At 38.7% G+C, this 15,810-nt stretch overlaps 1 protein-coding gene across 10 annotated transcripts in view; it reads right to left on the bottom strand.

The window, feature by feature from the left end:
* LOC121590121 (ubiquitin carboxyl-terminal hydrolase Usp2) overlaps positions 1 to 15,810 on the bottom strand; it is a 225,342-nt gene that overhangs the window by 47,985 nt on the left and 161,547 nt on the right. For all 10 annotated transcript variants that reach the window (XM_041909544.1, XM_041909536.1, XM_041909553.1 and 7 more), the window contains one exon: positions 11,438 to 11,590. In XM_041909544.1, coding sequence (XP_041765478.1) covers positions 11,438 to 11,590 — 153 coding nt within the window. The remainder of the gene's footprint in view (positions 1 to 11,437; positions 11,591 to 15,810) is intronic.

The raw sequence follows: 15,810 nt of genomic DNA, 5'->3' as shown, positions 1-15,810 counted from the left end.
TGAAGAATTTGGTTGATTGATTGATACCTTAAAGTAAATAAACTAACCTAATTAACCTATACCTATATCAGTCCTAATTTTTATTCAAATAGAGTTCTAATTAAAGTATGATCTGACAAACGACTGTTAGTTTGTATACGAATACTATTTTGAAAGGCTATTTCTTCAAGGGTAATTGTGTTGGCTTTGTTATGATGTGAAGATGTGTTGTCCTGATGCCGTACGTTTCATTAAGGATCATTCGTAGTATTTTATTAAGGCTTGCTTGAAGTTTTTTAAGGTAGGTTTTAGCACAGTCTTTCCAGACCGGGATTGCATATGTAATAGCTGGTAAGATGATGCATTTGTAAATTGCAATTTTGTTATCCTGGGAGAGTTTGGATCTTCTGTTGATCAACGGATAGAGTTTTCTAACAAAGATGGTGTTTTTTTGTTATTAAATTTTGAACATGGTCGCGAAAGATTAGTTTATGATCAAACGTTATTCCTAGGTAATTGACTGTCTTTGTCCATCTAATAGGAGTGTCTCCTATTTTAACCATATGACCTGTTGGTCTAAGGAGTGTGGACCGCATTTTGTGTGGAAAGATAATGGCTTGAGTTTTACTTTCATTTAACTTTAATTTCCAGCAATACGGCCTTTTTGGACCGTTACTCCTGAATAAAAAAAATAAAAACTTTAATTTCCAATCCTGAACGTATTGGAATATGATATTCATACATTTCTGTGCTCTATTTTTGAGTTCTAGTATGGTTCTGCCTTTGACTGCAATGGCAGTGTCATCCACAAAAGGAAATAGATTGCAGAAATGTGGGAGAGATGGTAGGTCCGAAAGATAAATAGTGAATAGAATGGGAGCCAAGATGCTCCCTTGGGGGACTCCAGCTGGGATGCTGGTAATACCAGAGGTTTGTTTCCCTAAGGTGACTCGGAAAGTCCTTTGCGATAGATAGCTCTGAACAGTTTTGACAATGTAAGATGGAAGCCTCATGTTGACCATTTTATAGAGCAAGCCATCATGCCAGACATTGTCAAAAGCTTTTTCAAAATCCAACAAGATGACGGCCGTGGATCTTGAGTCTCTCTTGTTATTTGTTATGGTGTTTCGTAGACGTATTAACTGACGAATTGTAGAATGTCCTGATCGGAACCCAAATTGTTCAGGCGGAAGGATGCATAACTCTTCAATTGCATCTTTTAGCCGCCAATAAATAATTCTCTCAAAGAGTTTGCTTAAAGCTGCCAGCAAGCTAATGGGCCTGTAGCTCTCTGGTAATGTCGGATCTTTTCCAGGTTTAAGGACGGGTATAAACTTTCGCATTTCCAACAGTCGCATTTCCAACAGTCTGGAAAGTAGCCAAGTTCCATGCATTTCGTGAACACATTAGCCAGTAGTTCGATTGCGCGGGTGTGAAGCCGCTTAAGAGGGATGTTAAATATGGAATCAAAACCTGGTGCTTTCATGTTTATTAGGCTTTTACACGCAAATTTAATTTCATTGACTGTTGTTCTGGTTACGGATGGGGTGGATCCCATAGGCTGATCGAGTTCAAGAAATGTGGATGAGACCAATGGTTCATTTCGGCTGTTGATGTTTTCACCGATGTGATGTGCGATGGCGAATTGCTTCGCGAGTGAGTCGTTTTTTTCAGCAGATGATATAAGCGTTTGCCCATTAACTACAAAAGGGGGACTGGTTTGGGTTTCGTCTTGCAGACTTTAGCAATCTTCCAGAAAGCATTTGAGCGTGGATAAAGTTTTCCAAGATGATCACCAAAGTTCTTGTTACGAATTTCTGCAACTCTATATGAGATTATTCTGCCCAGCATCGCCGCTTGCTGTTTTAGAATGATATCACCCGATCGTTGATAACGTCGTCTCAGATCATTTCTTTTAGTGATCAAGTTCTTTGTTTCTGGATCAAGTTTTATTAATTTGGTTTTAGTTATAACTGTAGATACACATTCGTTTTCAGCGGTCTTAATAGCATATTCCAGATTTCTTATGGCATTATCAACATCTGTCCTTGTCTGCACCTCCGTGGTTAGTATATGAAGATAAGCCACTTGACCAAAACGTTGCCAGTCCACTTGCTGAAAATTTTTGCGTTTTATTGGTGGTATTATAGTTGCACAGCAATCAATGTCAGCTAGTACTGGGAAATGGTCCGAATTTAGAGCATCGATAGTTTTAGGTTTACTTTTAGTAATGTTTGTAAGGAAAAAGTCGATTATACTCGGGCGACCGCGATTTGGGATGTGGGTGAAACTATCTGGGTAGGCGAAGGTAAACCTTCTAAGCAGCGACAAATCGGAGAGTAGAACCCCATTAGTGTTATTACGAGCATTGCCCCAAATCACATGTCTGGCGTTTAGGTCTGACCCTATTTGTGTCCGAGCATTTGTGCTCGTGAGCGATAATATATCCTTTTTGAAGGATGCAGCCATTTCATTAGCGATCGTACATTGTTTAGGGCAATATGCTGATATTAGATTAAATGGTCCAGTTTGTGATTGAACTTGCATGCCAATTGCCTCAATTATGCTGGTTTTGTAATGTGAAAGTAGCTTATGTTGAATGGGTTTTCGTACTGCGATCGCTACTCCACCCCCTCTCGTTTCTGCAGGTCGATCGAGTCTGTGGATAGTATAATTTTCGATGTATAAGCTCAGATCAGGTTTGAGAAATGTTTCTACTATGAGAGCGATATCAATTTTATGCTGATGTAGGAAGTCTCCTAGTGGTATTGCCTTGGATTTTACAGATTGAGCGATCCATACTACAACTCTTAACTTATCCATAGGTAATGATAAGTTCCCCTAAGACGGTGATTTGATCAGCCTTGGTACGGCAAGAACGGACCTTTGTGCTCATTTCTTTGAAAATTTGCATTAGCGTAGTAGCGTCATACAGGTTTTCTTGTTGGGTGGAGATCGGCTCGGAAATAGTCGTCTGAGCGTTTATCAATCGTTGCGCAAGATTGTATTGAAAGCCCGGTGGCACTTGTGTGTTGGTGTTTTTTCGGGGGAATGCGGAACTGCTGGGAGCAGAAGACGGCATGCCGGTAAGCGGGAAGTGCTCAGTGGAGGAGAGTGGTGGAAGAGGGGCTCTCTGGTTGCCCTCAGCAGCGGATGAATGATTTCTGCGTATTTTTTGATTTGCAAGTATTTGTATTTGCTGGTATTTTGTGCGTTGAGGGCAAGTCACATCACGCGCTCGATGATTTTCACCACAATTTGCGCATTTTACCGTGGCATCAACATTGTTTTTTGCGTTGCAGGAATCAGTATGATGAGATTCGGCGCAGACCGCACAATGAGGTTGGATGCGACAGTTTCGGGTACCGTGTCCAAAGTTTTGACATCGAAGGCATTGAGTGGGACCTTTGTGTCCGCCTCGATATGATTCCCATTTCACAATTACAGATTGTATTGTTCGAACTGTTTCCAGCTTTTTCATGGAACATGAACCTCTCTTGAAATGAGCGAGATAGAGCTGTTGATGATAGCTCTGATTTTCCTCATTTTTTCTTTTATACGGAACACCTCCGTTACTTCGAGATTGTAGTTGACTTTGAGTTCATCTACTATGTCTTCTGTTTCGATAAGTGGTAGACCGCGGATAACTGCTTTGAAAGGACGATCTTCTTTCAAGTCGTGCGTGAAAAATTCTACTTTTTTCCCTTCTAGTAAGCTTATTATGGCTCGATGGTCAGCTAGAGATTTGGCAAATATCTTTGTGCCAATTCCGATAAGTTGGTACTCAACGTACAATTTTCTCGATTGCAACTCCGGGCGCAGGGAGGCAAGGGGCATAGATTTGACCACGATTGGTGGGAGTTTACCATTAGGCTTGCTGGTGAGTTTAGTGGGGGCTGACGTAGAGGCTTCTACGTTTACATCCATTAGGACATTTGACGCTTGTCTACGCCCCTTGGCCCAGACTTGAGTAAATTCATCGTTTTCTGTAATTACTGTTTCATCATATGCATCTTGCGTTTATAATTCTTGCACGCTTCGATTCGTTGGAATTTTGGCTGTTCGAACGCGATCGTTCTTGTTGATTTTCTTTTCTCCCGCTCATTCTCTTCATCACGGCGGAGCACCGCGGCGCACTCACACTATCATAGACCAATTGTCGGCGTTTCCACAATTTGTCGCACGCTCAGAAAACACGTCTGTTCAGCTCCACAGTCCACACGCGACTAACTCGCCCACGCCGATGTACGTGTTGGTACAAGTATACCGTCATCCACTAATTTAGTTAGGTTGGCTTCTACTTTTTCAATTAGAGCGAACGGCACTGAATTGCTAGTAGAGGATTCCCTTTGTTTTCAGTTGCGATTACTGTGATTTCTATACTGACCGTTTTACTCATTGTGGTAACATTTACACTTATTTTTCCTAACGGTATTACAAGTTGACCCGATGCCGTAATAAAACGCTAATGTGTTTGTTATAATTCGATATTGGCAAATTTTTCCTTATACACACTCTCCGGTATGACTGTATTACACGCACCACAGTCTATCTCAAACGCAACGTCTTTCTCATTAACTTTTAGTGCGCACACTTCTGGACTACTAATCGCGTTATCATCGAATATGCGTGTTAGTGACACATCCTTATATTCCGATCGCAAACTATGCACGTTAGTATTTTGGCAACACGACGACACATGACCATACTTCTTACAAGTACGCGCAGGACACGTCTGTGGATTATGCGCTCTTCCACATCTGTAACACTTGCTCTCCTGCTTATGCGCACTGCTCTGTTGATGTATAGGTGTACTGTTTTCACGGAAGTAGTGCACTTTCGGACCGACGCATCGTTTTGGCGCACACTTTATGACCGCCATCTCCCTCGGTTTCTCCTTCGCTGCAAACGTTTCGTTTTGTTCATCTGCAGCTTCCCACGTTCTGGCGATATTTTCTGCACTCTCAAATGTTAAATCCGACTCTCGTAGAAGACGTTTTCTTAATCCTTCATCTCGAACACCAGCACGTGAATTTAAACAATTGTGCGAGTGCTTTTAGTTCAACGATGTACTCTGCAACCGACCGATCTTTTTGCAGACAGTTTCTGAAGTTATACCGTTCCGCTACTACGTTGACATTCTGTTCGAGTTGCTCTTGTAGCTTAATGCACAGCTTCTCATAGTTCACCGTTTTGGGCTGTTCAGGTAACACCAGCTTTGATATGAGGCTATACAGCGACGCTCCACCCAAGGTCAGCAACATAATTGTCTTCTTCGATGGTTCCACCTCGTTTACTTGGAGAAAAATATCCATACGTTCCAAGTACTCGCTCTCGCCCATGACAAATGGTTTAATTTCACCGATTAAATTGAGTAGCTGGAAAGACTTTCTTAGAACTGGCTTATTTTGACTTTATTGCGCAGTTTAAAAATTAGTCTGTTCTTTCTGCTTTATATTTTGCTACTGGCCTAACTTTCTCGATGGCGCCTATTTCTAGAACAGCTGATCAGTCTTGACCGCACTTGACCCTATTTCGTGACCACTGCCGAACTTTATCCTAATTGGCCCTATTTTTGATAATCTATCTGTTTCGCCTTTGGGGATATCTTTTTGTCCTTATCTGTTTTTCAGCGCCATCTGGTGCTTTCCTCGTAAGTGATTCGAGCTGTCCTTGACAGCTCGTTGTTTTGATAAGCATTGCGGTTGCTGATCTACACGAGGTAGATATCGTACCAACAGATATCATTTTTAATAACTAGAAAGTATTACCAAAAGCACAGAAATACACCAAAAAGCCCCAAAACATATTTCAAGCTGTTTTCTCTGTTGAGGAGAGAATTATTGCTCCCAAACTAGAGAAAAAGGCAAGAAAGCTTATTTCATTTGACCTGTCCTAAACATTTGATCGTGTTGATCGAAAATTTATTCTTAAAATATGTGCTGACTGGGTTTTAATTCAGAACTAGTGAGACTTCTTCAGAAAATTGAAGAGCAATCCTTTTCTTGCATCCTTATAAATGGTCCACTTTCCTCTCCCTTTGTCATACAAAGATCTGTTCGCCAGGGTGACCCATTATCCATGCACCTTTTTGTCTTGTACCTCCTTCCACTTAGTTATAAGCTTGAAACAGAATGTGGTTCTGAATATGCAAAAACTGAATATGTAAAAAATATCTTAGTTTAACTTCTACACCGGTACAACCGAGCGCTCCATAACTGGAAGCAAAATTCCATAGCTGTTTTGCACTCTTCTCCTGAGCGCTTGTAATATTCCCCTTTGTGCTTGCAAACCTCCATAGCAACATTGCAAATATCGCCTAACTATTTGAAACATTCCACCGAGCGGATCAAGTAGTCTACAGTATAACCGAACATAGCAACGCCTACTTCCGAACAAATCTATATCTCGCTGAAATAGTTTATTATATGCCTGAACAAATCTAAAACTCGCTGAACATGTCTATATAATCATCGAAAACCCTGTAAACGCTGCGGCACAGGGTGTAAACATAACAAATGACATCACTACAGAATCGCTGAACATGTCAACGCCTACTTCCGAACAATTATATATCTCGCTGAAAGAGTCTATTAGGGTAAATGTACCAATAGTGGTGCAATTTGTGGTGGTACAGATGTATTTTAATGGATTTAAAGTGTCAGAAAGGACAATTTCTGAATATTTCAACACATAACAGTTGGAGTATATTTTATCTTCGCAATCACAACCATTTTTACCATGAAACACATCAAATTTACGAAAAAATACATATTTTTGTGTTTGTTTCGTTGTGCCTATAATGGTGGTATGGTTCCTATAGTCGTCGTATTGTGTTCCTATAGTGGTGGTAAACAAGAATGCCTCAAAACAGTGTATAATGTCAATATAACTTAGTTTTGAAGCTGTTTTCGTGTGAACAGTAAGGATTATTGCGATAATTATGATTTCTTTCATAATTTGATCGTAAAAAATGTATGAATTTGGTTGATAAAAATATTGACAAAAATACTGAATAACACCTGTCGTCAAACCATACCCAGAAGAGTTTGCTTGATTTGAAGTCGATTTTCCACTCAGCCAAATGAGCGAATTTTGGCCTTCGTTTGGTAAATTACTTACAGAAAACTCAGTTTTGTTGCTTATTTTAATGAAAACAGTACGACATGTCAAAAATGTCGCCGAAAAAAATCTAAAATTACCTGTTTTTATTGATTTAGAACTAGGACCACTATAGGAACATGCCTGTTTGGTTTACCTATTATGGCACTATCGTAAAAAATACTTAAAAATACGTAGATATGATCAAAAGCCAATGAATTTGAATAAAACAATATCATTTGATAACAATTATGTTAAAAAACTAATAATTGCGTTGTTATGTGGTCATTTAGAACGTTAACAACAATATGAGTATCGTTATGAAATCCTAAGGATTTTGGGAAAATGTTGATACCTTTCACAAAAAATGGATTTTTCGGTCACTAAGAAACGGAATGGCTCCATTTCATTTTTAAATCCTTTGTAAAAGGCTAGAGAACATTTCACACTATCGTAGATAACTTAATTACTGTTAATTTATCATATGAGACGCATTTAGTGCAATACCACCACTATAGGTACGTTTACCCTATATGCCTGAACAAAACTACAACGCGCTGAATATATCTATATAATCCTCAAAAACCCTTAACCGTCATGTGTACAAACGCCTACCCGCGTAAGTCTCGCATCTTTATTCCAAAATAATTTTGGATTAAAAAATCGTCTCGACTTCAAATTTTTAAAATAAAAAATGAAGATGTTTTCTACCCATGTGCAAAATATAAAAAATAACAAAAATGTTTAAATATTTTTTAAATTATTTAAGTTTATATACCCTTCACATGTACAACCACCTACCCGGGTAGGCCATACGTTTTGTATGGAAGAGTTATGTGTTTTCGTGGCTAAAAGCGTATATCTTTTGAATTACTTGTTAAATTTGAATAAACATTGTCTTATAGTGTCACAATAATGTTTTATAACAAATCTTTGTAAATTAGAATTTTAAAACTCCTATCATTTTTTTAATTAAAAATGTGCTGTAACTTTAACACCCCTACCGGCCTTGCCGCATGTTTTGAGAGGATGCTTATCTTTTTCTTTTCTTTCAAATGTTGGATTACAGTGTAACAATATTTTGAAATTGACACTGATATCATCTCTTTTAAAATGATACCAACCACTACAAGCAAACGAAATAAAATTGGCTGAAAGTTAACACACACATTCATACGTTTGTCATAATGTTACTGCCGAATAGGGATAGGTGTTTTGGAGCGCACCACTGCACAATGGGCAGTTTAGAACAAATCTCGGGATAAAATTATTTTTGCAGAAATTGTTTGTTTTTATCGTTTGTAGTAAAGAGTTATGATAGTAAATAACATTTTATATGTAGTTCGCATCCATACCACCAGGTGGCGCTACATAAAATAGTGTTTTAAGGGACCTTTGCTTAATTTTATTAATTTTGTGTGTTTTTTTTCTTGTATTTGTTGTTTCTAATAGTATAAACCATATTAAAATATACTGTAATGTTTTATAATATATGAACAAAACATAATAATTTTGAATAAGATAATATTTTCTGTTTTGTATAGAACAATTGTAGCTAATTTTCATCACTTTTACTCACAGGTAGTACAAATATTAAAATTTTACATACACAACTTAGGTGGATGCTATTACAAGCTTCTGAAGTCTTGTTCATATTTCTAGAGACATGAATAAAGGCATTTAAATAATTCGGTAGAGCAGGTACATTGAAATAAAGTAGTTCCCAAATTCGTCATGAAAAGCAGCTCATATTGTTAGTCTTTGAATATTCATCCTATACTTTTCCAAGTCCTGTACTGCCTTCAGAAGGGGTAATAAAACTAAACATTGTATGTTCTTGGTTTTACAACTATCCGAAAAAATCAGAGTTCAACGATAGCTACAAACAAAGTATTTACTTCATTAGTAAAGTTAAACTCTGTCTTTGTTTTAGTGCGTGTAGCTACTGATATTGAATTGGTTAACGAATCAGAGGAATACAGCTCATTATACAAAATGTCCTTCTGGATGCATTTTCTTTCTTGCAAATATTCTTTGTAGCATACTCCCCTATATCCTTACATTTAGTTTGTCATGACTTTTGGGAGTTTCTTCTCCCAAAGCGCCAATAGATGCTGGTGCATTCATAACGTTTTCCTGTTATTCGTATAATTTCAGAATTATTTTCCTTACATCCGTCTATAATCTGGAGTAGGACCAAAAGTTATTTGATTCTAATTTGCTTCATTATATTTAATAATAAAGTTAGGTTAGAATAGAAATTTACATATTAGATAAGTACATGAGCTGAAACTAAGATACACAGCTTTGTAATGGAAATTAAAATCACGTAGAATATAGTTTTGTAGAATACACTAAATACGCTACACTAGGCTCCTATGGAGCCGCCTAGTTGCGCATTTGTCTGTTTTTAGAAAAAGTTGATGTGATAAAACTTCAATAAATTCGCGTTCGCAAACTTTCGCAGAATATTTCTTCACAGATTGATAGTATATATATTACACTATTATGTGACATATATGAGACAACGCCACTCTACGCCACTTCAATAATGGCATCGTGTCAAAATTAAAATGATGAAATTTTTTAGGAAGTTTCTTCAGTTATTATCGTTTATTTTTGCATAAAATTAACTTAACTCAAAATCTTTAATGGATTTTTAAAGCTGACTAAATATCCTTTTTAAAATATCTAAACTTATCAAAATCGGTTTATATTTGAAAAAGTTACAAAGGTTCAAAATTTTCCAAAAAAGTGAAAAATTTTCTGCGTTTTTTAAACAAATCTCGACTTTGAAAGGTCTTTTCTAGAGAACCAGAAAAGATAAAGAGCTCATATTTGGTATTTTTCTTAGTTTAACCCTTAGTATTAAAACCTATTATTTGGAATTGCGCTATTACAAAGTTGATTTTTTGAATTTCATCCCGGCAAATGCCCATTGTGCACTGGCTCCGAAGTCGGCTCTGCACCCACGGCTCTATAGCCGGATCCACACCAACAGCTCTGGAGCCGGATCCGCACCAACAGCTCCAGAGCCTGCTCCGTACAAACAGGCCCGGAGCCGGCGACGAATCAAAGGCTCCGGACCAACGGCTCTGGACTAACGTTTCAATAGAGACGGCATTGTATGATAGCCTAAAAACGAATCTATCTTCTCGTAAGGGTAGAAGCTAACACCCGATGCGATTGTATGATTGTTGAACAATGTTCAACACTTATCGATTTTTTTATAGATTCCTTTCAACATTACTCAGCTAATTATGGATCTTCCCGATTGAAACTTTATTCAAAATGATTTTTTTGGTGCAATCTGTAAAAACCGGTTTCGGAGCCATGAGAGCGGAGTCGTTGGTGCGAAGCCGGTTCCGGAGCAGCTGGAGTGGAGTCAGCTTCCGAGCCGTGGGTGTAGGGCCGGCTCCATTGGGTTGGAGTGGAGGAGGTTCCGAAGTTGTCTGAAGCCGGTCGGAGCCGGTTTTTAATAAAACATGATGAGCATATTTTAACTTTTGAACTGAACTTTTGAACTTTTTCTGTGAACTTTTGAAAGAAACGTAAGTAAAACTTAGAAAAAGACTATTCATCCACTTAAAACATGCGGCCTGGCCAGTAATGGTGGTGGAGTTACAACATATTTTGATTGAAAAAATCGTGATAGGATTTTTAAAATTCTAATTTTTCTACGATGTGTTATAAAACAATTTTATGAACCTTTAAGACAGTTTTCATTAAAATCTTACAAGAAATTCAAAAGATATACTCTTTTAACCACGAAAAACATCATTGTTACATACAAAATGTATGGCCTACCCGGGTAGGCGGTTGTACGATAACGTAAAGTTTTTTGGTCGTACACAAGACGGTTAAAGTTTAAATGAAAGCCCCGTCAATCAAATCATTTCGCCGCCTAATGGTCGAACGAATATCGGATACAATGATTGTTCAACTCCATCCGTGCATTAAATGGCGCCAAATATAGAAAAAACATAAATTGTAGGAGGTTGTCATCCGACCAACGATCCATACTACGTTTTATAGTTGGTGGAAACATCATAAATGGAGAACTGACGCACAAAATGCAGCATGGAAATGGAACATGCAACGAATGCTTTTGCAATTTATGACCTTAAAGGGGATCGGTAGTTATGGTAGACGTTATGTAATAAACATTAAGTTCTTCCAACTCAGATGCTAGGGTCTCTTAAGACATCTCTACTGATCTTGCAAATTAGTCTTGAACTGCATGAATTTTGCATAATCTGTTATCTTTTATACATCGCATTTGAAAAATATGATTGAGCCGTATTTATTGAAAAAAGAACATAAAAAAACTAAAACAAACAATATGTTATAGTCTTACCTTAAATCCCAAAATGGATCGAACATGGTACTTTCCATATTGCAAAACGTACACTTGAGCGTACTTCTTAACTGCCCGACAAACAGGTCCTTTATCATTGAGTTTTCTGCCTTAGAATACCATTCCCACAGCATATCTGCTTTATCCTTGTTGCTATGAAATAAATAAAAAAAAGAATGCAATTTTTCTTAATTTATGCATCTAAAAATAATCTTATAATAATACTAGCTCAGTATCCTTTTATTTAACAGTATACAATACACACATTTTTGAGGTACTCTATTAAATGCTCAAAACAGGAGTTGTTTGGCGCAATAGGGTATTTTAAATCAGGAACAAAGACCAAATTACCAATGTATCACATCTGTTAGCGCCTAGATGTATGCAGAAAAGTTAATAGCATACAAGTATCCATAATATAAGGAACGATTAGAGTAAGTGTTAGTGAGAACGCGTACGTATATCGAAATGCATGAACAATAAATGTTGGAGTCTAAGTTGAACCACCGTGCAGAACACATCGTTTTAATTGAGCTATTGAACAACATCACCAAACTCAAGCAACGTTGTTTTAAATATTGTTTGCAATTGATTTCCAATAAAGTCGTTCGTTTCTGATTTATTATAACAAAAAGAATAACCACCTCCATATGTTTCCAAAGGTTTGTGTTTTTATCGTGTAATATACACAATTTGGGTCCTCTGACCCGTTCCTAATCATGTACCGTTTTTCAACGCCGTCAGCGACGCTTTTGAGACGAGGATTTCGCCGACCGAGTTCAATGATCGTGTTTCAGTGTTAAATTCTGTCCCATAGTGCACATTTTTTGCTCTGTAATGGGATGGGATCCGAAGCCCCTTTGAGGGATAATACAGGCTCTCCCATCCAACTCCTATTCCGACACGTCCTCGTCGTGCAGAGTGATAACATGTGTCACCACATATCCAAGCTTGGGTACACGGGCTTGACCCAACCCCTTGGGCGGATGGTGGCATATGGCGAACCAGGAGGGGGGTGGGTATCCCGGGAAACCGGTTGCCTGAACGTCGGGGGGGCAACCCGACGCTAAACAAAACGGTCACGTGGGCGCGAGGCCAGTCACCCAGTCCCATGAAGCAACCTACAGAAAGCCAAAGAAATTTTCGAAACGGATTCAACGATATCGACCCTACGCAATGCCCCCGGACTACTCTAAAAATGGGCTCATGGAACGTACGCACTCTAAGCGAAGCCGGAGCCTTGAAAAAACTTAATGACGCCCTAGCCACACTGAGCATGGACCTCGTAGCTTTACAAGAGATTCGGTGGCTAGGGAACGGTGTGCAGAACAGGCGTGGTAAGTATTGCTACGACATTTACTACAGCTGCCACGACCGCCACCGCGTGCTCGGAACGGGTTTCGCCGTAGGTCCCTGGTTGAAACCCGCAATCATGGATTTCAAGGCTATAAATGATAGGCTATGCACTCTGCGCATGCGAGGCAAATTCTTCAATATAAGCCTCATAAACGTTCACGCCCCTACCGAAGATAAAGAGGAAGAGGAGAAGGACCTTTTTTACGGCCGCCTCGCTAGAATCGTAGATGCGTGCGCCAGGCATGACCTCAAAATCATCCTGGGGGACTTCAACGCAAAAGTCGGTAGGGAGCCAATGTACCGCCAATACACTGGCTGTCACAGTCTGCATGAGCACAGTAACGATAATGGTAGTAGATTGGTCCAGTTCGCCGCAGCGAACAATCTGGTTGTAGGAAGTACCAAATTTGCGCGCAAAAAATCCACAAAATGACGTGGGCGCACCCGGATGGCGAATCCTTCAACCAGATCGACCACGTGTTAATAAGCCGCCGACGACAGTCGAGTCTGTTAAATGTCAGAACATATCGAGGAGCCAATATCGATTCCGATCACTACTTGGTTGGCTTAGTGATACGTTGTAGAATCGCCCGCCCCCGCGCCAATGGGGGTGGAGAAAACACGCAGCCTCGGCTCAACACGGACTCTCTAAGGGACATTACTGTCCAACAGGAATTCAAAGCCGCTTTAGACGAGTCTCTACTACCAAAAAACAGATATGAAACTACGAGCGAGAGGTGGAACGCTCTAAAAACCAACATAATAAACTGTGCAAGAAATATACTCCCACCACGTCGTGGCAACACCAAATCTGGCTGGTTCGACGATGAATGCAGACAAGTGACCGAACGTAAGAATACTGCATACCGAGCAATGCAGCAACGGCATAGAACGCGGGCATGCGCAGAGAAATATTCACGGCTCAGACGCGAAGAGAAAAAAATTCACCGCTCCAAGAAGCATGCTTTGGAAGAGCAAAACATGCGGGAACTCGAGCAAACCAGAGAGGCGTACGGACCGACACGAAAGTTTTACCAAGCGATAGCAGGTCACCGAAACAACGTTGTACCTAAGGTAACCTGCTGTCGCAACAAGGATGGAGATCTGGTCAGTAACCAGCCAGAGGTCCTCTCGCGGTGGGCTCAGTACTTTGATGAACTACTCAATGACCAGTTTAGCGAACAGCTAGAAGCGCCACTACCAGATGGTGACATGCTACTGCCACCTAGCATAGAAGAAAGACGAAAGGCTATCCGTCGGCTGAAAAATAACAAGGCACCCGGAACCGACAGAATTGCAGCCGAACTGGTCAAGAATGGAGGTGCACGACTAGAAAACGAGATTCATCAAATTGTTACTGAGGTGTGGGATAGCGAATCGATGCCTTGTGATTGGAATCTCGGCATCATCTACCCCATATACAAGAAGGGAGATAGGTTGGACTGCAACAACTACAGGGGTATTACGGTGTTGAATACCGCCTATAAAATATTCTCCCTGATCCTTCAGGATCGCCTTGTCCCACACGTCGAAGAGATAGTCGGAAACTATCAAAGAGGATTCCGAAACGGAAAATCAACCACTGATCAGATCTTCACCATGCGGCAGATCTTGGAGAAGATGGCTGAATACAGACACGACACATACCATCTCTTCATTGACTTCAAAGCCGCATATGATAGTAAGTGGCGGATTTACACCTTTAGGGGCCCTAAGCGGAAAAATGAACGGGGCCCCTATTAAATTCCATTATTATAAACATAATGTTTTTTTCTAACAATTTGATGAAGTTAATCATATTTGGTTATTTAGTTCCAATTCATGTTCAGATTGTATTGTATATTAATGCTTAAAGTTTAAATAAATTTCATTGAATTTCATTAAAATAATGTTATACACAACTATTTTTGTATTGTTCATATAGATTCCACAAGCCATGTATTTAACGTTAGTTCTTTTTTAGTTCTTTGCGATTTTATAGCTTATTAAGATTATCGATATATTTTTAGGACCTACTAAATTCAAATAATTTTTTTTCTAGACTTTTTTCTAGCAAATTCATCAATCACTGAAGATGTATCGATTTTGTCCAAAAATTCTTGCTCAATGTACAATATTGCCAAATTATTTAATTTTGATTCTCCTGTTGAATTGCGCAAATAATTTTTTACACGTTTCAGAGCCGAAAACGATCTTTCTCCTGAAGCATTAGATATTGGAACTGTCAACAAAATTTTCAAAATTGTTTCTATATTGGGAAATGTACAGGACATTTCCTTGGATATACGATACAAATTCATAATATCAAGATTATCATTTGAGTCTTGATGTTCATCTTTTGTTTCCTTCTCACTGCTACGATTTTCTTTTAAAAATATTACGAAGTGATTCAGCTCCTCTTCTAAGACGCAAGTATCGATGTCAGACGAATATAATAGTTTAAGTTTTTCGATACATTCTTTTTTTTTTCTATTTGTGTCATGTTCCAATAATAAAAAATTTTGAATGGTTCCAAAATCTCTTCATACTTTTCAGCTCTTTGCGTTATTTGCTGTATGATGTTATCACAAATAACAAAAAAACATTGACCTTAAATTCTTCTCTTGGTGTAAATTCGTAATCCTTTTCATTCGAATCATCGGCAAACATTTTTCTCCGTCTTTTTCGAACCTGTCCGCAGTTTTCATTAAATGACAAACCTGACTTTTGTCTAGCCTCTTCTTCAATACTTTCAAAGTTCTTCCTATAGTTTGAAATATATTGTTGAAGGGATCGCAAAAGAGCTGCTCCTTTCATTATTTCGTTATCAATAGATTGTAATGATTTGCTTGTGGCATTAATTCTCTGTAAGATGCTATTCCATATAATAGTGAGTAGAAAAAAATCGATCCTAGTCATTTTTTTAAGGAGAGATGTGGCTTCTTCTATTGTAGATTTTTTTTCGTCTGGGGTCGTAAGTATTTCATTTAGAGCTTCTTTAATGCTTTTATATCCGGTTTTGATTGCATACACTGCAT

Source organism: Anopheles merus, chromosome X (genome assembly GCF_017562075.2).
Source record: "Anopheles merus strain MAF chromosome X, AmerM5.1, whole genome shotgun sequence".
Taxonomy (NCBI): Eukaryota; Metazoa; Arthropoda; class Insecta; order Diptera; family Culicidae; genus Anopheles; species Anopheles merus.
The sequence above is the reverse complement of the archived record's forward strand: the minus strand, read 5'-3'. Positions and strand labels throughout refer to the sequence as shown.